General features: G+C 43.8%; 3 protein-coding genes across 3 annotated transcripts; 2 read left to right on the top strand and 1 right to left on the bottom strand.

The window, feature by feature from the left end:
* The first annotated feature begins 2,228 nt into the window (after nt 1-2,228).
* On the top strand, nt 2,229-2,738 carry LOC117133354. The gene is made up of 2 exons (XM_033289367.1): nt 2,229-2,552; nt 2,634-2,738. The coding sequence occupies exons 1-2, from the start codon at nt 2,256-2,258 to the stop codon at nt 2,736-2,738; spliced, it is 402 nt and encodes a 133-aa protein (XP_033145258.1). The 5' UTR covers nt 2,229-2,255.
* Nucleotides 2,739-3,265: 527 nt separating this feature from the next.
* LOC117133393 lies at nt 3,266-8,790 on the bottom strand. Its single transcript, XM_033289469.1, has 2 exons — nt 6,758-8,790; nt 3,266-6,657 (listed from the first exon to the last, which is right to left on the bottom strand). The coding sequence occupies exons 1-2, from the start codon at nt 8,736-8,738 to the stop codon at nt 6,353-6,355; spliced, it is 2,286 nt and encodes a 761-aa protein (XP_033145360.1). The 5' UTR covers nt 8,739-8,790; the 3' UTR covers nt 3,266-6,352.
* LOC117133395 lies at nt 3,609-5,063 on the top strand. The gene is made up of 2 exons (XM_033289513.1): nt 3,609-3,975; nt 4,065-5,063. Exons 1-2 carry the CDS (start codon nt 3,670-3,672, stop codon nt 4,350-4,352), a joined length of 594 nt encoding a protein of 197 aa, XP_033145404.1. The 5' UTR covers nt 3,609-3,669; the 3' UTR covers nt 4,353-5,063.
* Nucleotides 8,791-23,841: the final 15,051 nt, after the last annotated feature.

Raw genomic sequence — 23,841 nt, 5'->3', positions numbered from 1 at the left:
GCATATGCAATCCTGAACCTAATGCTCAATTGTGGTTCCTGCTGTAGCATTCCATGTTTGTTACTATGTTTTCCAACTGTCGATTCACATGATTTGGCAAGAAAGAAAAAACGACATGAAACCAAACCAACGGCACCGGAACAACTTCTGCGACAGCTTGACAAGCAAGTTCGCAATCGTCTCCTATCCCTTCAGAAAGTGAAGAAGGGAAGATATGACAAGGGACTGCAAATTTGGTTTGCTGCAACGATTTAAGTTTCAGGCTCGAGGAGTTTTTTTTTTCTGAATAAAACTTTGATTTGAAAGCAACTTGACAAACAAAGCTTCTTATATCCGTGGGCGATGAGGACGAACTTGCAGATGGAGATCACATTCTTCCATTCCTTCGTTAAGAAGAAGCCGACGGCGTTAATAGATAGGCGTTTTCCTTTTTTTTTCTTTAGCTATTTTCCTTTTTTAAAAAGATTTTAATATTTTCTTTCATTAATCCTACATGGCAATTTGATTGGTCAAAAGAAATGAGGTGAATTAAAAAGTTCACCACAGGGGGTGAATCCAAGTTTTGTTCATTCACAATCGATCTCAAACCCCCTTAATTGGATCTTTCAACTTCGATGTCTCCGACTATGCCATGTTGTTCCGAACAACAGTTTTAGGATCTAAAGTGATGAATTTCTATGGTTTTTTTTTCATTCCTTTAACACTTCTATCTTCTGTTTTGTTGTTGTATTTGTCGTTTATAGTTTTTCCGTCGAGATTATCTCCGGATGTAACCGTTAACCCATTGGACTTTTAGTTTTTAATATAATATTTGGTGAACCAAAAAAAAGTAACAAGGACATACTAAAAACTCAAACGCTTCTTCTTTAATTTTATTTCAAGAAAATGAACGTCATCTATATAAAGGAAATACAATAAAACCATCACAAAAGCTACATACATAGAATCTTGAGACGGGTTATTTAAAGGGAAAATTGGATAAATAGGACACTTTGAACTTGGATTTGTCACATTAGGATTTCTAGAAGATATTTTAGGAAAATAGGATTTTAGATCTTGTAAAATACCAAAGTACCCTTAATTTACCAATTATGTTGAATTTAAATTATAAATTATAATAATTTTCGTAATAAATTTTAATGTTAAAATTAAAATCCATAAAAATTAAAAAATAAAAAAAACACTAAATGGGAAAAAAGGAGACGCGGGATGCCGCAAACCTAATTCCCCTTTCTCCTTGTCTTCTCCGTCGTAGACTCGTCGCTCTCCCACGGCGATTTAGGGTTCAACGGTGAGAAGCTCTGTTCTTCGTCGGTATTTCATCAGCCCGTGGTCTCTACTCTCGTCTCCGTCACCATCCTTTTCGATCTCACTGAAGACACAACGGCTGCGAATCGTTCTTCCTCTTCGTCGGGTCAAATCGATTTTCGAAGTGTTCTTCCATCAATTTCGCCTCTCAATCTCACAATTCTTCACAGAAGGTATTGGATTACATCTATAGATTCTCATATTAAACGAAATCGAAGTGTTCTTCCATTAAAGCTTGATTTTTTTTAAAATGATTTGGCGTGTTTCTTAAACTAATTTTGTTTCACGGATTGGTTAAACATCTTATACATTATTATTTGTGTGATGATATTGAAACCTTTACATGTTGAACTAATAATTTTGTCACGGTTTGTAGCTATGTCTGAGGAGCTACCGAAGAGGCTTTTTAAGGAGGGCGAGGAGCCCCGAGTTACTCAGATCAACAACAACTGCAGGATCGACTACATAATCCGAAAGTTCCAAGCGTGGCTGCCAAAGGAGTTGGATGTCGTGAAGAAAGACCCGGTTTTTCATCAGATTTTTAAGCTCCATGAGAATGGTCTTGGATACTCTGCGAGGGTGATACACAGCTTCTTGTGTAGGGAGCTGGTGACTTTCTTACAGCACGAGCTATGGTTTGTCTTTGCGAGGAGACCGCTTCGATTCTCATTGCAAGAGTTCCACGCCGTAACCGGGTTTGAATGCGATACTCACATATTCGATTGAGGAGTTTGAAGAGTGGAAATATGATGGTGGTTTCTGGAGCAAGGTTTTGAGGAGAAAAGATGGAACAATTACACTCTTCAACCTGTGGACTAAGGACAAGGAAGCTGTAAAGAAATGGAGAATGCAGATCGCATACGTCTTATCTACTTGGCGATCATTCTTTGTGTGGTATTGGCGAGAGATGAGAAGCTAATATCCCCCTGAAGTACATCGCGGTGGTCATGGATCTTGACAGAGTTCGAAGGTATCCTTGGGGAGTTGCTGCTTATGACCTTCTCTGCAAATCCATAGCCAAAAATCGTTCCCAACTGAAGGAAAAGACCACTAGCTATGTCTTGGATGGCTTCTCATACGCCTTGCAGATTTGGGCAATGGAAGCGGTGCCAAAAATCGGGAAGCTTTGTGGAAAAAAGCTGGATAAGGGTTTCAAGGACGGTCCTAGATGCATAAACTGGATGGGAGCTGCGAAGGTGTCATATGAGGAGATCATTCGCTTGGAGGAGATTATTACACCCAAGGTAATTTTATCTATTTATGACGACTCTTTCCGGTTTGAAATGAGTAGTTAGTATCTAACTGTATTTCCCTTTCTTGTGTAGGATGACATCTACCCATACATCTCATGGACAGGAAATTATGATGTTGTCAAAGCTCAGGCGTTTCGCAGAGATGATGATGTGGAGGATGACAGAATCAAGTTCTGATGGAGATGATAAAGAAGGGGCATGATTTTAGTGAGCATGTTTGGGAAACTGAAGAAAATGAAGTGATTTCTTTATCTCTCGATGACGAATCAGCTGTGAATGATGAAGCAAGCGTGAATGTTGAAGCAGCCGAGAGTGATGACGACTTTCAGACTCCGAAAGGATCAAAAAACGTTGGTTCTAGATCAAAGAGGGGTAAAAAGAGGCTTCCCGATCGTGGTATGGAGAAGAGAAAGCATAAGGTTCTCGCAAGTGGCGCAAAGCAAGCTCCTTTTAATGAAGACATGAAGGCTTTTATGACACAGTTGTTTGAGCACAACTTCTCTGGAATGGAACAAAGGATACAGAAACAGATGGCCGAGACATTTGAGCAGATGCGGACAGAGCTTAAACAATCACGTAAGGAAGCCAGCGTTGAAGTTGAGCTTGGAGAGCCTTCACCGACAAAGCCATCGACGAGCCAGGCACCGTTGAGGAGGTCCACACGCGGGGTAAACAAACACTAGTCTTCACCATCCTCTTCAATGTTATTTTGTCTTGTTTAAGTTCGTGGTTTGCGTGTCTGTTTGTTTTATTGGCATCTAAGTTATCGGCCTGAATTTTGTTGTACTTTATAAGGTCTCGGTTTGTATGTGTGCTTGGTGTGTAAGTGTCCTTGGTTTGTAAGTGTCTTGTTTGAACTTATGTAATGGTCTGGAACTTTTATGTAAAATAATTATGTAATGATAATGTATTTTGGTGTCTCAATTATTGCTTATTTGTCATGATATAACAGGATGGTTCCGAGACTACATTCGATGTGAATTATAGTGAAGCAGATGATTTGGGTCGCGGGATAGGTACACAAGGGGTTGAAGGGCTTTCTCAGACGTCGTATGTGCCAGGCTTTGATCCATCTCAGGACAAAAAAGAAGAAGACTGGTGGACTCCAATGACTTCGGTCCGAGGTTCAGTGGATAATCCAGTAAAGAAAGAAAAGACAGAGATGAATACAGCTCCACCGCCGTCACAGTGGGAGAAATGGTGCAAAAGAAAAGGTCATGGACTTCAGCTTAGCGATTCACCATTGCCAGAAGATGCTTCTCCGCAGGCGTCACTTTATTATATCTCCGAAGAGTCATGGAAAGGATTCACGGAATGGGCATTAAAGCCTATACCTTTAACAATTGGTCCTACATGCTTTAATTTGTCTGTAGCTACAAGAGTAGTAAGTGCTGGAAAATGGCTTGGAAACGAGGTAATGAATCTTGTACTAACCTTTAGTGAATTTATCTTCCTAACACTTCTTATATGCTATATTACTTAACTTTCATTGTAAATTTTTAGGAGATGGATGCGGTTATGTTTATATGGCGTGTGAACACTACATTGAATCGTTGGGCCCCTCGGCGTGTTGCTTTCATGAGTGCTATGTTTTGCCTCCAAGTAGACGCTGCATACAAGAAGTTTTTACCAAACAAAAAAGCCTATCAATTGCCTGATTTCCTTCTTGGGTACGGCAGAGGAGAGCTTCCATCTCATGGGCGGACTGATCTAGTTTGGGGTGTTGATGTTGATCGACTCTACTTTCCTCTGTTTGTAAATGGTAACCATTCAGTTCTTTTTACATCCTAGTATACATTTCTTCGTTTACAAATTTTTGTGGACTCGAACGCAGGTAATCACTGGGTTGGTGTCTGTGTCAACATCATTGAAAGAAAAGTGGAAGTCTTTGATTGCGGTCGGGGAAAGAACAGACAGTACGTTGAGAAGTTTGCTGCTATCATTCCTAGGATAGTGAAGTCCGTTGCACCACAAGAAAGACAGAAGCAGCTACTCCTCTCATCATATTCTATCGTGGATGTGCCTATGAAGTTGAGATTGAACAAAAGTTGTTGTGATTGTGGTGCATACGCTCTGAAGCACTTGGAATGCTCGCTGCTTGGTCTTGACGTCAGTTTAGTGGATGATGAAATCATTATGGGTTGTAGACAAAAGATTGGAGTGGACTTATGGGAGGCTGCACACGACCCCATCTTTGCTGAGGTTATGACACGATATGTGCCTTCACCATGGGAGAGGTCTGAGGTCTTTGACCTGGAGGATGATTGATTAACTGTGATTTTAGTAGTTTGGTTTGTTAGAATTAGAAAACAACTTTGGCTTTGGTATTTGATTTGAATTAAGAAACAACTCTAGCTTTGATTTTGTATAAATTATGAAACAACCCTATAAAGAACAAAATCATAAAAACTGAGGACCCAAACCCTAAACAAACCCTTAACTAAAACCATAACCATAGACATACCCTAACCAAACCCTTAACTAAAACCATAACCATAGACATACCCTAACCAAACCCTAAAACCATAATACAATCATGATTCTTAATCATACCCTAAACAAACCCTAAATCTGTAATTCATAGTCAAACCCTTAACCCTAAACAAACTCTAAAACCATAACCGTAGACATACTCTAACCAAACCCTTAACTAAAACCAAAGTACAAATTAATCCAACGCCTCAAACACACACCTATTTATTGATTATTTTTGTACATTGGTCACTATCTAAGTACGTCCGTCTACTATGTTTGATAGATGTTTAAACACTAATTTAGAGGGTTCAAAGACAAAGTTCTTGTGGTGTTATCGATAAATTTAGTGACTTTTTTCTGCTCTGCCTTAGCTAGAATACGCGTTATGGGAGTATGAAACGACGTAGTTTTGGTTATTTTTTTGACCTAATCTCTTTTCTTCCTCATTCTTCCTCGACAGAGAGATTGCAGCGGCGAAAAGTTGGAGATCGACTCCCTCATGTCTTCAGTAAATTCTTCATCCACTACAAGAGATCGCCTCGCGAAACAACGGGGAATTCCCACAAGATGCAATTGCGGTGAGGCAGTGAATCGTTTCACTTCAAAAACAATTCAAAATCCGGGAAGATTATTTCATTGTTGTCCTTTGGGATCTCAAAAGGTTAGTCATGTTATCATATAACTATCTCGTTGTTGTCCGATGAGAGTAGAATTAGTCAATCTAATTGTGTATTGGATGTTACTGATGAAGGACAAAACCCACTTGTTCAAATGGACTGACAAGTCAGTTGTTGAGGAGATTGAAGACTTCCAAGACCTGTTTGACGTGTTACTCGTTGACAATTCCGAGTTTCAGAAATCAGTGAGAGCTGGTGAGGCCATGATGACACGCCATGAGAGTAGAATTCAAGAGATGGAAGATGCAATGTGCCATTGCGAAGAGAAGACCTTGGAATGCATTAGGGAACTTAGGGGCATAAAAGCTTTGTTTGTGTGTTGTTTGGTGATGGTCTTCTTGTACCATATCTATGCATGATGTTCAACAAAGGCAGCGACTTCGCGCACAACTACTTTTATGTGCTTCCTCAACTTGTTGTTTCTTTTTTTCAAAGTTAAGACCATGTTTCTTGTTATTTCGAGGTGATCATCATCTACTGAAACGAATTATTTTGCAATTACTTTGGTTATTACTAGAATAAATCGATTTGTCTCTATAGTATAGCAATACCAAATTGTCAAATAGGTTCTTAAACAGAAGATCAAATTATTTCAAAAGCAATAAAGAAAAACAGAGACAGATGCAGACACATAACAAACTAGATGGGTAAATCGCATGTTCCTCTCTTGTGTCCTTCAGTTCCACAACGGCTACACTTATGCTTTTTATTCTTCTTTGATCCTTGAGAAGATGCGATCTTGTCTTCTACTGATTCATACCTTCTCTTTACTGGTCGACCAGCACTCTTTCTTGTCTTTGGTGGTAAAACCTTTGCAAGTTTAACCTCAGCAGGGACATTCCATTCTGACTCTACAACTGCTATTGGATTAATGGAATCTGCATAGGCGGTTCTCCACGCTGCAGTGCTGTATAAGGCGTCAGTGAATCTGTGCACTTCCATACCTGTCAATCTCAAAAAAAAACTTGATCAATATGAAGTCTATATGATGAAAATCCCGAAAATAAATAATTCTCAAGTATTCATGTGTTTATACTTCCATACCTCGTGAATAAATTGCAGGAATGGCGTGTCGGCAAGGAATTTTTCCTATATCATACTTACCACATGTGCATGTTCTTCTTTCCAAATCAACATGACAATCATATATGTCTCCTTTTACAACCGATCTGAAGTTGTCAACCTTGTAAACCTGGAATCCTTTTGCCTTCACAATTCTCCTATCAATCTTTCTCTCCACCTTAGCGGTTAAAGGATCTAGATGCTTTGAGCTTAACAAGCGACGCTCATAGAACCATCGAGTCAACAGTTCTCTTATACTATCAAGCAAAGGAATAACCGGATATTCTCTAGGTATTCTAAGAACTGAATTTATAGACTCTGCAGGGTTCGTGGTCCTAATGTCATACCTGGAGCCAGGGAAGAGAGAACGAGCCCATTTGCGCACATCAGCCTCCCGTAGATATCTTCCAAGCTCAGGACTCATATCAAAAATTTCGGTGATACGTTCTTGAAATTCAGTGTATCTATATGCCCGTGAAGCCTTTTCCACCAACGCAGTCAATCCTTTTGTCTTGAAAAATGAGACCACATTGGTCAATAAGTGATGAATGCAAATTCCATGTGCTGATCGAGGGTAGACAGTCCCAATAGCTTTAGAAATAGACGCATTTCTATCTGAGACAAAAGCTAGGTCTTGACAATCAGCAATAACCACTTTCAACTGTCTGAAGAACCACCCCCATGAATCGTCATTCTCTGAATCAACAACCCCAAATGCAATCGGATACAAATTAGAGTTACCATCTACAGCAGTAGCAACAAGAAGTGTCCCTTTGTATTTATTTTTCAGAAAAGTTCCGTCAACGACAATCACCCTTCGCATTGCATTGTAGAATCCTCTAACTGATTGCCCAAATGACATAAATAGATACATGAATCTTCCCTTCTCATTAGTTTCATAGTGAGTATGCGTACCAGGATTTGCTTCTTTAATCATATGCAAATATGCTGGTATTTTAGAGTAACTGCGATCTGGTATACCTCTAGCAGCTGCAATAGCAAACTCACGAGCTTCCCAAGCGTGCCAATAAGTAATCTCACAACTATGCTCCATTCTCATAAATTGAATGATGTCATTCGGTTTTGGGCCATCGTTTGCATCATCAAATCGATGTTGTATCAGAGTCCCAATTGTTCTTGCTGATGCTGTTTTTCCGAATTTCCTTTTCTTTGAAGGAGCACATGAATGTCTTCCATCATATTGGTTGATCATGAAATATGTAGACCCATCTATTCCTTCTGCACGCCCAGTCCAGTTGCACAATGCATCCTTACATCGAATATACCACCATTTTCTCGTGGATTTGATAATAGTGTAATCGAAATTATTCTTCATCGCCAAAATTTCCATTGTTGCCTTCAGAACCCCTTTACTTGTGAAAATTTGATCCTTCTTCACGAAGTCTCCTCTCCAAGCTCGACCATCCTTATCACTGTCTCCATTGTTTTGACAAAGTTCAATGTTTTCACTCCTTAAAGGACCGCAACCATCTGCAGCGACATGATTCGTTCTTTTAACAAAAGACTCCTTTGACGGCTTGACAAACTCTGCTCGATTTATCTCAGGAACTTCTTCATCCTCAACATTACTTGAATCACAAGGCTCCTTATTCAAATCGATATGGACTCGTTCCTTTTGATTTACACCAGAAACAGAGAACATCACACACAAGGTAGTAGACGATTCCCTCTTTGCATAGCCCACAAAATTAGATGCTTGCCGATTATTGGTGATAATAATAGGAGGATTCCCTTTTTGATTCAACAACGAATAACTGAACTCGGCATTAATGGCATTATGGTCCACCCCATAATCCTCACACACCATTATCTTGAGCTGCTTCAACGTAGTAGTAGTTGCTAATGTTACCATTCGACCACGCCTTTCTTTGTCTACCACGAAACTCCAGTCATCACCGCGACTACACATCCATTCACCCGATTTGACATAGATTAGAACCATGTTGTGCTGATAGAGAAAAGAGAGATGATTATGTCGATGAAGAAGAGAGAAACACAAAGAACGACGACAAAAGATCGTGGGAGAAGGAGAAAAACGTGGGAGAAAATATTCTTGGAGATATTTAGGGAAGATTTAGTTTAGATTTAGGAAACATCTTTAACCGATTATGGAAGTTTCCATATTTTTCGGATTTCCTGTAGAATGTATAACCTATGTAAGTCAGAACACAGTAGAGTAGATGTGAAACATATTCTTCCCTAGACGCCACATAAGGTAAAAGACAGACCATATCATGGCTCCAAATATAGATAAGGTATATCAACGCATTGTGGCTACATGTCGTTATCAAGCTAAAGGTATAAGAAAGATATCTTTCTTGATTATAACGTAACGTAACCTAGCTTTGGTTAGAATATATAAGAAAAGATAGGTTACGTTGTATACCAAAGATATATCTATGTATAAACATTAGTAGCCGAATTCTAGACTAAGTAGATGACCAGAATGAGTATTGTAACTGTAACTAGAAGATGAAATAAAATATGATTCATTTAAAAAAAAAAACAATTTAAACATAAATATTGTCATACTTATGTTTCCAATAGTTTTGATATTTTTTAACATTTTTAAAATTCAGTTTACAATTTTTTCTATTAAAAAGGGTAAAATATGTCCAGAATTGTCCAAAATATCAGAAATCCTATTGTGACAAATAAAAGTTCAAAGTGTCTCATTTTTCCAATTTTCCCTTATTTAAATACAAACTATGCATGTATAAAAATAAAAAGGGTCTATATACATACGATAGTTTGATCCCAAAAAAACTTAAATTAAGACAGAACATATATTCATATTATATATATATATATATATCGATATTTGGACTTACATGGATTCCTTTGTTGGTGGTAATTAGCCTTATTTCACCCGTTTGACATCAGCTGAATCATCTTCCATCCAACCTTCTCTACATTTGTTGGAGGTTCATTCCTTTGTGCTCTCCTGCTCTCACATCAGATATAGACGATGTTAACTTCTTCATCTCTGTGTTGTTTACGCAAAAAGCGAGATATCGAAAGCGAGATATCAAAAATAAAAGACCTCCTTACTCTTCATGTATTCCTCAAAAGGTATATGCATGTCATTCCACCTGGTTAGTCACCATTTTCACTAGTTCAAAACAGTTTGTACACTTTCGTCTTTCTTGTGCAATGATATGTGAGACCATAATAAACACTTCTAAATTAGAATGTCAAAAGAGAGACTTCCTCATAAATTCACAATTTTCATCACTATCCAACAAAATCCTTTGTAGCAATACAAGCCCATACATGAAAAGTACCAGTCACCTTCCAGGAACCATTTATAACAATGATATCATGTACAATTTAATGATATCGGAGATGAGAAATATGATGTGATTTCATGTTGTGATCGAGTCCCAAAATTTTGCCTTAATCTTTGGAATTTTATAAACTTCTTACTCCATTCGTTTCGTAAAGTATTGTTTTGAAATTTTATTTTAGCTTTACAAAAAGTGTATTCTATATTTTCAACACCGCATTTAGAATAAAAATCTAGTCTTAACCTATTGTTTTAATGTATTAATTAGAAATATAAATTTATTTAATGCATGAATAGAAGATAAAATATAATTTTTAAATAACTTTCAATATATGTGAAATTTTCAAATGACATTTTTGTGAAATAGAAAAAGTATATGTCTCCAATAAATTTAAATAAACTATCATTTTGTCATATCAAATATACTTAATAAACTATGTAAATTTTATAATGATTATCTTTTGGTAGTCATAGAAAAAAAAACAGAATTAGAAGAGAGATGCCGTTAAAGAAACAAAGCCGTTAGTTAGTATTCGAAAATAGACCAATTTAATAACGCTAGTGTAAATTTTTTTATAAAGAGTGTGACATATTTTTTCTTCTTATGTTCAATATTTTGCATATTGTGTATGTTGATATGGTTTTTTTAAGAGTGCATCTTGATATGACTTTTCAAACAAGTACATATAACATGTAATTTGCTAACATAATAACCCGATTTGACTACATAACTCCACTTATTATTGTCACGTTTGTGTAAATAGGATTAATCGAAAGAATTTATATAAAGGTTGACTAATAATTATACGCTTTGCAGAATGCAATCATATCAGCATTCATTCACCAGATTCCATCAAAACTCCACAATTAAATGTACTTGACTGAGAATAATATTTAAGATGGATGATTTATATCAGCACTAATACACAAGATTCCATAAGAATTCTGTAGTTAAACATATCTGGACGAGAATATTAAAAAGATGAGTGATTTTCTGAAAAGTGTTAGTGTTACAACCCTTTAAAAAATGACTTATTCTTGGGTTCACCCTATGGGGTGAACCAACCAATAGGATTATGTTATTTTAAATTTGATATCTATTATAAAAGTAAACAAAATATTGTCAAATTATATTATGTTTTTAAAATAAAAAAATAAAAAAAAATAAAAAATAAAAATAGTAGTAATTACAAAAAAAATATTTTTAAGAAAAAACTAAACCCTAAATCCTAATCCCTAAACCCTAAATCTGAAACCCTAAACCCTTGGGTAACCCCTAAACCCTTGAATAAATCATAAACTCTAAATCAAAAACACTAAACATTAAAACACTCAAGGGGTTTAGGATTTTAGTGTTTTTGATTTATAGTTTATGATTTACCCAAGGGTTTAGGGTTTATCCAAGGGTTTAGGGTTTCGGATTTAGGATTTAGAGATTAGGATTTAGGGTTTAGTGTTTTGCTAACGACGTTAACAATATTTTAAAAAAAATTATTTTCTTTTGTAACTACTTTTTTTTTTACCTTTTTATTTTACAAATATAATATAACTTGACAATATTTTGTTTCCTTTTTAAAAAAGATATCATATTTGAAATAATGAAATCCTATTGGTTGGTGAACCTAGAGGTTCACTTCATCCTAGGGGGTGAACCCAAGAATAACTCCAAAAAAATTCGTTCGATTTTTATGTCCAAAAGGGGTTATACGTTTTGCATTTTGTTTAAAATTAGTTGATATTCAATAATCACTCCATACTGAAGAATCTAAAACTATTTGAATAAACTTTTTAACCGGAGGTCTATCAAAACCTACTGTTTTTCTTCCATAAGAAGGAAAGTACTATCTAATTAATTCTTAAGAGTCTGTTTTCCAAAAATAGACTTATAAATTTTAGAGAAAAAATCAACCGAAATATCAAAATTTGAATTTAGAACTTTTATTATCAATGATAAAAAAATGATTCTCAAATTATATAATATACAGACACCATATTTTTAGTTTTGTTTAATACGTACCATTTTCACTACTCACTGACTCGATATCAAGAACCTTTTACAATCGTAAGCAACAAATTATCAAATTCAAGACATATCTTCTATTTTCTTGTATATATGGTTGATGTAGGAGATGGATTACATCCCTCTACAAGGCCCATCACATAACAGGCCCTAGCCCGACAAGGTCGATCAAGCTTAGTCGGCTTAGCGGCTAGAGACGTCAGCTCGACCTCAGAGTACTTTAAGCCGGTCAGCTAAGCCGATCAGCTATACTCGGCTTGGATGAAACAGTACTAAGGCCCACATACTCGGCCTTTGGGCGACAAGGCCCAAAGGATAGGCGCGATTAGGGCACCACGCAGAAGGGCACTATAAGAGAGAAGGAGGAGGCAACGAAAAGGGGGACTTTGGGAGAAATCACATACTAAGCGGCTAGATTTAGGGTTTCCTAATCATCTCTTTGATCTTGTCGTTTAAACCTCTGATCTTGTCTCCTTACCTTCGATCAGTCTTGTAACCCACTGTGTTGATTCTAATAAAAACGTCTTTAGTCATCCCATTTTCTAAGTTATCATTCTAATCGACTGAATCCTGTACAAACAATTGGCGCCCACCGTGGGGCTGACTAAAGCAACGTTCTAGATCTACATGGCTCAAGACGACGCCGCCTTCGGCGCCCCAGGCGAGGAACCGACGCCTACGCCTGCGGCCGCGCCGCCCATCACCTCAGAATTCATGAGCTCCGTCATGGCTCGACTCGCCCGCCAAGACGAAGTCCAAAAGACAACCAACGACCAACTCGCTGCGTTGGTCGCGGCGCTCACAGCCCCTGAGGGACAAACTAGCCGTCCCCAGCTGACACGCCGCCGCCTCTTCAACACAAATCCTACGGCAGCCGGAGTCGACCATATCTCTGACGACTCGGAGCCTAACGAAGCCTTTCTCGCAGACGCTCCCCCAGCAGGCTCAGATCTCACGACAATACGCGAGCTCGCCGAGCTCAAACTAAGCCTTCAACAAATGGGAGAGAAGATCCACCATGTAACCAGCGCAGCTCCGCAAATAGAGAGCGTACTCGCCGCAACCTCGCGCACTCCTTTTACTCGCGAGCTAACTAGCGTCCAACTCGGAAAGATAGAAAAGCTGCGCCTACCTGAGTACAAGCCCGGCGGAGACCCGATAGAACATATGACCGCTTTTAACATCGCGATGGCGCGAGCTCGTCTCCCCGACGACGAAAGGGACGCAGGTTACTGCCAGCTGTTCGTCGAGACTCTTCACGAGCAAGCCCTGACTTGGTTCTCCCAGTTGGAGGAGAACTCAATCGGATGTTTCCGCGACCTATCAGCAGCTTTTCTCAAGACATACATCATGTTCACAAAGCGCAGCGCCACCGCGTCCAGCCTATGGAACCTCAATCAGAAAAAGGATCAGAGCTTGCGCGACTACATGGAGAAATTCAAAGCCGTAGTGTCAAAGATTGAGATCCCAGACGGAATCGCTATCGATGCATTGCGCAACACCTTGTGGGTCCACTCCAAGTTCCGAGAAGACCTGTACCAGAATCCAACCAAGTCGCTCCAAGACGCTATCGCACGCTCCGATAACTTCATCCGAATGGAGGAGGACACCAACGCAATCCTCAGCAAGATGAGCGCACCCAAGGCTCCAGCGGCTAAGAACGCAAATGCGCGACAAGAACCGCGCCAGCACGCTCCAAACGACAAAAACGGTCCCAAGGATGGTTACATGTATGTCGTGAACGAGAATAACACACCAATCTCCACTCTCGTAGTTCGCGGGGAGGGGTGGAACAAGTGGGTAAGAGAACTCGAGTCATCCGACCAAAAAGTCGATTCTGTTTGCACCACCCAACCCGCAGCTGGAGTCGGATCAGCAGCAGGACCTTCCCGGACCGTCGACCTCACCAAGCATTGCAAGTATCACGACGTCAAAGGACACGATACCTCAGAATGCAAATCTCTCTACGCGCATTACCTCTCGTCCCTTGCAAGCGGCGAGTTTAAGTTTGAGCCATTGAAAGCCAAACCAAAGAACGGTAAGAGCTGGAGCAAGAACAAAGAACGAAGGTCCCAGCGCAAAGCCACTGGCAGAGGTCGACAAAACGACGCTCCGCAACGAGACGACGAGGAAGAAACCCCAAGGGATAACGGCGGGGGAGACTCCTCAGCCGACGAAGAGCATCCGGCTAATCGCAGACGCATTGAGGTTATACTCTCTCAGCAATCCTTGTCGTCCGACGAAGATAATGACGATTCGCCTGTACCCGGAGACCTGAGAGACAGCCTTAAACGGCGGCTCGCACCGGAAAATGGAAGCGATACCACACGCAGAGATCTCCGGACGATGCTAGATGCACGAAAGTCTCGGCGCATCTCGACAAGCGTTGGCAACAACAACGAAGGGCCAGTCGGCGACCTCCGAGACAAACTCAATGCCGGAGTAAGCGATCTCCGCGTGAAGCTTAACAAGTCAAAATCAACAGACTTACGACGACAGTTGGAACGAGCTAACGGTCAACCTCAACTTCCACCTCCTGATACCAGCGTACCAAAAGACCTCCGCGCCTTACTGAACTCCAAGCGAGTCCAAACGGGACAGTCTTTAAACGTCATCATGGGGGGTTCCCCTAGCGGCGACTCAGTCCGTTCCGTGAAAGACTATCGTCGACAAGTCACGACGTCCCAGAAGTGGCCGAGTAAACCGTCGAGTCATCCTCCAATAACCTTCTCATCAGATGACGCTGAAGGTGTTCACGCGCCCCATAATGATCCCCTCCTCGTCGTCCTCGGAATTGGAGAGTATGATGTCACCAAGATCCTTATTGACACCGGGAGTTCCGTTGACCTCATCTTCCGAGGAACTCTGCAGAAGATGGGAGTCGACCTCGACGACATAAAAGCGTCCTCCAGAACGCTAACAGGATTTAACGGGTCATCCGAAACCATCTTGGGAACGATCCGCCTCCCGGTGCGTGCATGCGGTGTTACTCGAACGGTCAAATTCGCCGTCGTTAGCACAAAAGCTCCGTATCACGCTATACTCGGTACTCCTTGGTTACACTCGATGCAAGCTGTCCCTTCCACCTACCATCAGTGCATCAAGTTTCCCGGCGCGGACGGGAAGATAAAAACATTGCGTGGGGACCAAAAGGCCGCTAGGGATCTCCTAGTCGCCACGGTCAAACTCCAACGAGCGTCGCTACTCGTGAACTCAGTGTCCCCTCCAACCCCAAAAGTCTACTCCCAGGAAAACGAGGTCCTCGAGTTACCTATTGATGACGCCGACCAGAGCCGCACCGTGAGAGTTGGCGCATACCTCTCCGAAGAAATGCAGCAGTCAGTTCTGGATTTCCTCAGACAGAACGTATCCACGTTCGCTTGGTCCATGGCAGACATGAAAGGCATTGACCCAACTATAACGACGCACGAGCTAAATGTCGACCCAACTTTCAAACCTATCCGACAGAAGAGACGTAAGCTCGGCCCCGATAGGTCTAAGGCCGTGAACGAGGAAGTCGACAGGTTACTCGGTGCAGGTTCGATTGCCGAGGTCCGCTACCCCGAATGGTTGGCAAACCCAGTAGTCGTCAAAAAGAAAAACGGCAAGTGGCGCGTCTGCGTCGACTTCACCGACCTGAACAAAGCCTGCCCAAAGGATAGCTACCCTCTTCCCAACATCGACCGCTTAGTCGAGTCTACAGCTGGAAACGAGATGCTAACCTTCATGGATGCCTTCTCCGGTTACAACCAAATAATGATGCACCCGGATGACCGCGAGAAGACGGCCTTCATCACGGATAGGGGAACCTATTGCTACAAAGTCATGCCATTCGGCCTGAAGAACGCCGGAGCAACCTACCAAAGGCTTGTGAACAAAATGTTCGCAGATAAGCTGGGTACCACCATGGAAGTGTACATCGACGATATGCTGGTTAAGTCGCTCCATGCCACCGATCACCTCCGCCATCTACAAGAATGCTTCGAAACTCTCAACAAGTATGGCATGAAGCTAAACCCAGCAAAGTGCACGTTCGGGGTCTCTTCTGGCGAGTTCCTTGGTTACATTGTCACACAGCGAGGAATCGAGGCGAACCCAAAGCAAATATCTGCGGTTCTAAACCTCCCGAGTCCGAAGAACAGCAGAGAAGTGCAGCGGCTCACGGGCAGGATAGCCGCTCTAAATCGATTCATCTCCAGATCCACCGACAAGTGCCTGCCATTCTATGATCTCCTGCGAGGAAATAAAAAGTTCATTTGGGATGAGAAGTGCGAGGAAGCGTTCACTCAACTCAAACAGTACCTGACCACGCCCCCAGTACTCGCTAAGCCAGACGTCGGTGATGTTCTATCTCTCTATGTCGCAGTATCACAGGCTGCAGTCAGCAGCGTTCTGATAAAAGAAGACCGCGGCGAGCAAAAGCCCATCTTCTATACGAGCCGACGCATGACAGCACCAGAGACGCGTTACCCAACTCTAGAAAAGATGGCTTTAGCAGTCGTTGAAGCAGCGCGAAAACTACGACCATATTTCCAGTCGCACTCCGTGGAAGTACTGACTGATCAGCCTCTCCGGACAATACTCCAGAACACTAACAGATCTGGCAGACTCACAAAGTGGGCTATCGAACTCGGCGAGCTCGATATCATCTACAAGAACCGCACGGCAGCGAAATCCCAGGTCCTAGCCGACTTCTTGGTCGAACTGGCCCCGGAATTAGAGCAAGATCTCACATCCCCAAGCTCAAACTGGACACTGCACGTCGACGGATCGTCGACCAACAAGGGGGCAGGCGCCGGAGTCCAATTGCAGTCCCCGACCGGTGAGCTAATCAGACAATCTTTCAGCTTTGGCTTCCCCGCGTCAAACAACGAGGCAGAATATGAATCTCTGATTGCAGGACTCCGCTTAGCAAAAGCCGTCAAAGCTAAACGACTAAGCGCTTATTGCGACTCCCAGTTAGTCGCCAGTCAGTTCAGTGGCGACTACGACGCCCGCAACGATCGAATGGACGCCTATCTCAAAATAGTGCAAAGCCTGGCAGCAGAGTTCGAATTCTTCGAACTCATCAAAGTTCCGAGAGGAGAGAACGTCTGCGCCGATGCCCTCGCCGCCCTTGGCAGCAAGCTTCGTGATCAAGTGAAAAGAACCATCCCGATACATCGTATCGAGAAACCAAGCATCGACGTCCTAACCGATCAAACCCTCATCGCCCAAGTCATTGAACCCGCCACTCCAGACGACGATGGGTTTGGCCCTGACTGGAGAACTGAATTCATCAACTACCTCTCGAAAGGGGAACTCCCAGCAGAAAAATGGGCAGCTCGCCGGCTAAAAACCCGCAGCGCCCATTACGTTGTTCTCGACAATGAACTGCATAGATGGACTGCGAGTAAGGTGCTCTTAAAATGCATCCATGGCGACGAGACAGCAAGGGTTATGGCGGAAACGCATGAAGGCGCCGGTGGAAATCATTCGGGCGGACGTGCGTTAGCAATAAAAGTAAGGAGTTTAGGTTTCTTCTGGCCAACAATGAACGCCGATTGTGAGTCTTATGCGAGAAGCTGCGACAAGTGCCAACGGCACGCACCCAGCATCCATTGTCCAACCGAACTGTTGCGAACAACCACCGCTCCCTACCCGTTCATGCGATGGGCGATGGACATCATAGGACCACTCCCTTGTTCCCGCCAAAGACGCTTCATCCTCGTCCTCACCGACTACTTCACCAAATGGATCGAAGCTGAAGCATACGCTCAAGTCACAGACAAAGAAGTCCGCGGCTTCGTCTGGAAAAACATTATTTGCCGCCACGGACTGCCCTACGAGATCGTCACCGACAACGGGTCACAGTTCATGTCAGGCAACTTTAAGGAATTCTGTAGCAAGTGGAACATTCGACTAAGCCCGTCCACTCCACGTTACCCGCAAGGTAATGGCCAAGCCGAATCCTCCAACAAACTCATCATCGATGGCATTAAAAAGCGTCTGGACCTCAAAAAAGGTCACTGGGCTGACGAACTCGACGGAGTCCTATGGAGCCATCGCACGACTCCACGAGGATCGACTAAATCGACACCCTTCTCTCTCGCTTACGGTGTTGAAGCCATGGCTCCTGCTGAAGTTAACGTTTCAAGCCTCCGACGTTCCAAAATGCCTCAATACGTCGAGCTAAACAAGGAGATGCTACTCGACGCCCTCGATGAGATAGAAGAACGGAGAGATCAAGCCCTGCTGCGCATCCAGAATTACCAACATCAGATTGAGAGCTACTATAACAAAAAGGTCCGGGCCCGACCTCTAGAACTCGGTGATCTCGTCATGCGCAAAGTGTTTGAAAACACCAAAGAGCTTAACGCCGGTAAACTCGGCGCCAGGTGGGAAGGACCATACAAAATCATCAAAGTTGTTAAACCTGGCGTATACCGGCTCCAAACCTCGCGCGGAGAAGAAGTCCCGCGATCATGGAACTCAATGCATCTACGACGTTTCTACTCGTAGAAGTATCTTAGTAAAAAAAAAAAAAAAAAAAAAAAAAAAACGAGTAGATGCACCCCCGTGGTCACTTCTACTCGACCGAGTAAATGCGCCACTTACGGCCACTTTTACTCGGGAGAAAAACGAACTACGAATGGCTTGATCCTCAACCGAGGTACGTAGGCAGCCTTAACAGGTCCAGCTGTAACAAAAAAAAACAGAGTAGATGCACCCCCATAGTCACTTCTACTCGACCGAGTAAATGCGCCACTCACAGTCACTTTTACTCGGGAAAAACGAACTACGAATGGCTTGATCCTCAACCGAGGTACGTAGGCAGCCTTAACAGGTCCAGCTGTAACAAAAACAAAGTCAAAACCTTACCTAGGTCTCAATTGAATAAACAATGACTTTCACATCGTGGTTCCCGTGCCTCCAGCAGAGGATACGCGGACACTCACATTCCTTTGCTCGCGGCTATGTCCTGATCAGACACTTGGCTCCAGGACTTTAACAGTCACGGTTCACCTATGCCTAAGCATTGAACCGACTAAACAGAGTGAATCTTTGCCTTTTCTCGACTAAAATGTAACGGCTTAGCTACCCGATTGCTTAATTGTCACTGAGGAAACGGACAGAAGGACCTTTCACTCTTGTACTCAATTCTTTGTTATCGACTTTTGGACAACTCCAAAACGAAACATGATGACAGCCGAGTAAAACCAATTACCGGTTCATCACTTGTCTATTTGCAAAAATTAAGAATATGAAAATCTGATGTTTCAAAACACAACAGATAAGTGAAATCGCTTAAGGGTTGCAAATACTGACAAGAAACACAAAGTAGAAAGAGTTTTAAAGTACAACAACAAGGTCTATCAAGACCACCGATGAAAGCATCCTAAATATAACATACAACAAGATCAGACGACAACGTCTTGGTCATCCCTACTCGGGTCAAGCGCTTCGATCGTTTCTTCTTCAACGACTTGATCGCCAAGGCCTTCAACCTGAGCAGAAGGGTCTGGAACTGGCAGGTTCGGGACCATCTCTTCAACAAGCGCCGGCGATGACCCGTTCTCCTCCACGCCCACTCCGTCCTCTTCCCGCTCCTCAGATGAAGAAACCAAGACCGGATCTTCAGCGGCTACATCCCCCGTATCCGTTTGAATCGCTTCCCCGGTCTCCTCGGGATCGCTCCCGTCGGGGCGCTCCTCGATGGTAGTTCCTTCGGGAACGACGATACGCTCCGACAAAGCAGAAGTAATGTCTACCATCGGCTCATCGACTGGATCTTCAGTCGCCTCGCGGGAAGTGATCAACTGGGAGGCTGATTCGTGGCCAATCAGACCAACATTTGATCCATACGGGTCGAGTACCCCCATGAGCTCTTCATTCACAAATCGAGAAGGGAGGCTGAGAGGAGAGAGAGCATAATCATCCTCAGAGAACGGCTCGAGGTAAAGATTGGCGACTTCAGCCTCATACATCTTCTCCTGCTCCGAGAAGATGTTGATCATACTCGGCGGAATCGCGATCCCGCTATCTTTAATCATCTCAAGGCATTTTTTGGTTCCTGAAGCCTGCCCATATAAGTTCTTGGCCTTCTCTCGCGCGATAAGGCGATCCAGATAGCCCTTCATCTTACCGATACAGCGAGTAGACTTGTCCGCCATAGCCGTTTGGACCTTGATCCTCTCGCGGGTAACCTCCTGAACCCTGGAATCCCTCAGGCGTTGCCTCTCTTTGACCAGCGTTCCGACGACGGCGTCCCTCTCTCCCTCGAGCTCAGCCTTCTCCTTCTCAAGGGAAGCGACCAATCGCTCTAAGCGAGTTTTCTCGCGGAGAGCGTCCTTCTTCGCAAGACGGTCAGACTTCAGCTTGTCTTCCAACTCCTCGAACTTAACTCGGAGGACCTCTTTCTCTTTGGCCGCTTTGTCGCTGGCCTTTTTGTTCTCGGCGCGTAACCTCTCGATCACGCCCAATCTGGTCCGTGCGAGTTTATCCGAGGCGCCCAGCTGGACCATCGTCTGCTTCAAAGTGCTGTCGTACTTCTCCACGAGATATTCATGCTCCCGTCACTCTGCGTGAAGCAAAAGAGACTTAGAAAAATTTTTTAAGAAAGAGAAAGGGAAACAAGGGGAAAACAAGTTTACCCGTCTGCCCGCCATAGCCGCGTCAATGTACTCCTTTTTGAAGTATAAGTCGTCGACCGGCGGCAACTCTTTGGTCCCGCCACGAATCTGACGAGTCAGTTCAGCACACGGAAGTGGATTCAGAACCAACGGAGTCGCCTCGTCGTAAAGGAATTCTACGTGATCCGGGAAGTGAACTCCTCCTCCCGCCTTCCGCGGAAGCGAACCTCCGCTTCCCGCACCAGTCTCCCTCGCAGAAGACGAAGGGGCTCCCTTACTCGACGGAGATTCATCCCGTGAGCCATCTCCGACTTCGGTAGCTGGTTCCCCACTTCTAGAAGGAATCTCGGGAGCAGAAGTCCCATCGCCTTCCGCTGACTTCTTCTTCAGTTTCTTCTTGGGACGCTCCTCAGGCGATCCCCGAGTAGAATCGGCCGGATCGTTTCTTTCCGCACCATCATTCCCTGCGGCAGTTGGAGTCTCCATAGCCCCAACAGAAGTCTCTTCACGAGACCTTTTCTTGCTCTCCTTTTTCTTCTTCTTCTTAGCCGCGACTTCAGAGACATCGGCAGAAGGTTGTGCCTCTTCCAAAGGGACACTCCTGTTCTTGGCCTTGGCCCTATTGGCCTTCCTCTTTGGGGAACTCTGAGCTGGCGGCTCAGAGTTCACATCTCCATCTGTGGAAACAGGCCTGACTTCTGAGGCACCGGCAGAAGACGATTTCGTGGAGAGCATTTGAAGCTTCCCTTTCAACAGGGCACTTAAGTCGGGAACTCCCTCCATCTTTCTAGCTTGGTTAAGGAGTTTTTGTTGCTTCCGAGTAAATAGGGAGAGACGTGATTTGCGGGGACCGAGTACACAAGGAAGTCTCGATTCCCAATCAACTATATAAGAAAGAGAAATCAGACACGGAGACTATGAAAAAGGTTCAAGAGCATCTCTCTAGGGTAAACGGCAACTTTACCTCTGGCGATCCTAGCTTGTTGCCGACGTATCCACTCCCGACTAAGATCCGGCCACCTGAGATGACTATGCGTCGCGATCAGTTGAGCAGTCTCGAAGAATTTCTCTGGATAGGCAATTGTATTGGGATGACGAACTGCAAAAGAAAAAGGGAACATCAGAACCATCGACCAGAATACGAGTAAACAGACAAATTTCTACCAAGTTGCTGATTCCATAAAACGCGATAATCGTCCCCCGGCGGCTCCTCGAAGGCATGCTCGTCGGACTTAATGAAGAAGTAAGCGCGTTGCCAATCCTGCGTCTTGTTGGGATGACCAGTCAAAACGTTGTAACTCGCTCTCATCTTTACCGAGAAGATCCCGTTAGGCTCCGCCTTCGTGAAAGTCAGCTCCTCAAACACCCTCACGCTCATCGAAACATCCATCTCCGCTGCCATAACCATCAACATGACGGCTATGCGCAGCGACCCGTTCAGCAGCTGAGAAATGGCGATATCCCGACGAAATGCGTAAGACGTGATCAGTCTGGGGATTGGGAACCAGAGCTTCGTCTGATCCTTGAAGTAAGATTCATACACGCACTGGTAACCAACCGGTGGCGACCACGGCCGCTGATCGGTTGACGGAATGAGGAAGGTGACTCCAGCGCCACCACTCTCTCTTAGCAATCTCTTCACGGTCTCGTTGGAAGAACAGGAACTGAAAACGTTCCCCCACGATTGAACTCGCGGGTCGCGTAACGCTTCGGGAGGCAGCGAAGGTAGTTCTTCGAAAATCCCACCAGGGTGATATATCACAGGACGACAGTCTACTTCGTAGAACGGAACACTTCTCGGAGCAGGGAGACGGCCTGACTGGTCGATACGACCCCTCCGACGAGCCCGTCTCCTAGGTCTTACGACAAGGCTAGGCGCTTCAGAACCACTCGCCTCTCTATCCTCGTCCTCAACGTTTTCTTCGATTTCTTCGCGAAACTGTCTATGGGCATCAGCGACCAGAAGGCGCTGGGAAAGGCTCATGTTCTCCGTATCCCGCAGAGCATCACGATGGATTATGTCGAAATCCTCCAACGGACCCCCGTCCGCATCCCTAGCCGGGCTTGGCGAAGTAGATATATCTTTCCCTTTTTCCTCGCGCGATAGCCGATTCCCTGAAGCCATATCTCTTCTACTCGGGGGGACGACTAAACCAGCTAGAACGCTAGCAAAAAACCCTATGCTACGGAAGGCTTATCTAGAGAGAGAAAATAAAAGTAGAGAGAAGGGAGAGAAAGTGGAATACCTGAGCTTGCAGAGAAGAATGACGAAAGCAAAGGAGAGGCGCCTATTTATAGCAAAAACGAGGCGCATCCTTCGAAGCGTCATCATTAGGTCTACAAAGGCCTAAATGGGCTTCAAAGGCCGCCTAAATGCCCAAAAACCTACTCGCGACGGTTCGGTTTCTCGCCAAAACCGGTTTTCAATCAAGAAACCGGACCGAAATTAATCTCCGGTTCTAGCCCGAACCAATTCGACAGAGTTAACCATCCAAAGACCGCCTGGACTCCTAATCCGAGAAGTTTACCTCCCGAGTAAAACACAACGCATCGTGAGAAGACGTAACGCGGAGCGACTAGACGCGGCACGCGACTAAAACCATACACCAGTAAAACGAGCTGTCGTCGGCATTAGGCCCTGTTATATGAGCGAACCTGACCCACAAATTCACTGAGACCGACAAGCCGCTCACAAGTGAACTGGGGGGGGACTTATTGTAGGAGATGGATTACATCCCTCTACAAGGCCCATCACATAACAGGCCCTAGCCCGACAAGGTCGATCAAGCTTAGTCGGCTTAGCGGCTAGAGACGTCAGCTCGACCTCAGAGTACTTTAAGCCGGTCAGCTAAGCCGATCAGCTATACTCGGCTTGGATGAAACAGTACTAAGGCCCACATACTCGGCCTTTGGGCGACAAGGCCCAAAGGATAGGCGCGATTAGGGCACCACGCAGAAGGGCACTATAAGAGAGAAGGAGGAGGCAACGAAAAGGGGGACTTTGGGAGAAATCACATACTAAGCGGCTAGATTTAGGGTTTCCTAATCATCTCTTTGATCTTGTCGTTTAAACCTCTGATCTTGTCTCCTTACCTTCGATCAGTCTTGTAATCCACTGTGTTGATTC

Source organism: Brassica rapa, chromosome A04 (genome assembly GCF_000309985.2).
Source record: "Brassica rapa cultivar Chiifu-401-42 chromosome A04, CAAS_Brap_v3.01, whole genome shotgun sequence".
Lineage (NCBI taxonomy): Eukaryota > Viridiplantae > Streptophyta > Magnoliopsida > Brassicales > Brassicaceae > Brassica > Brassica rapa.
Note: the sequence above shows the minus strand (reverse complement) of the source record. Positions and strands in the feature narration are given on the sequence as shown.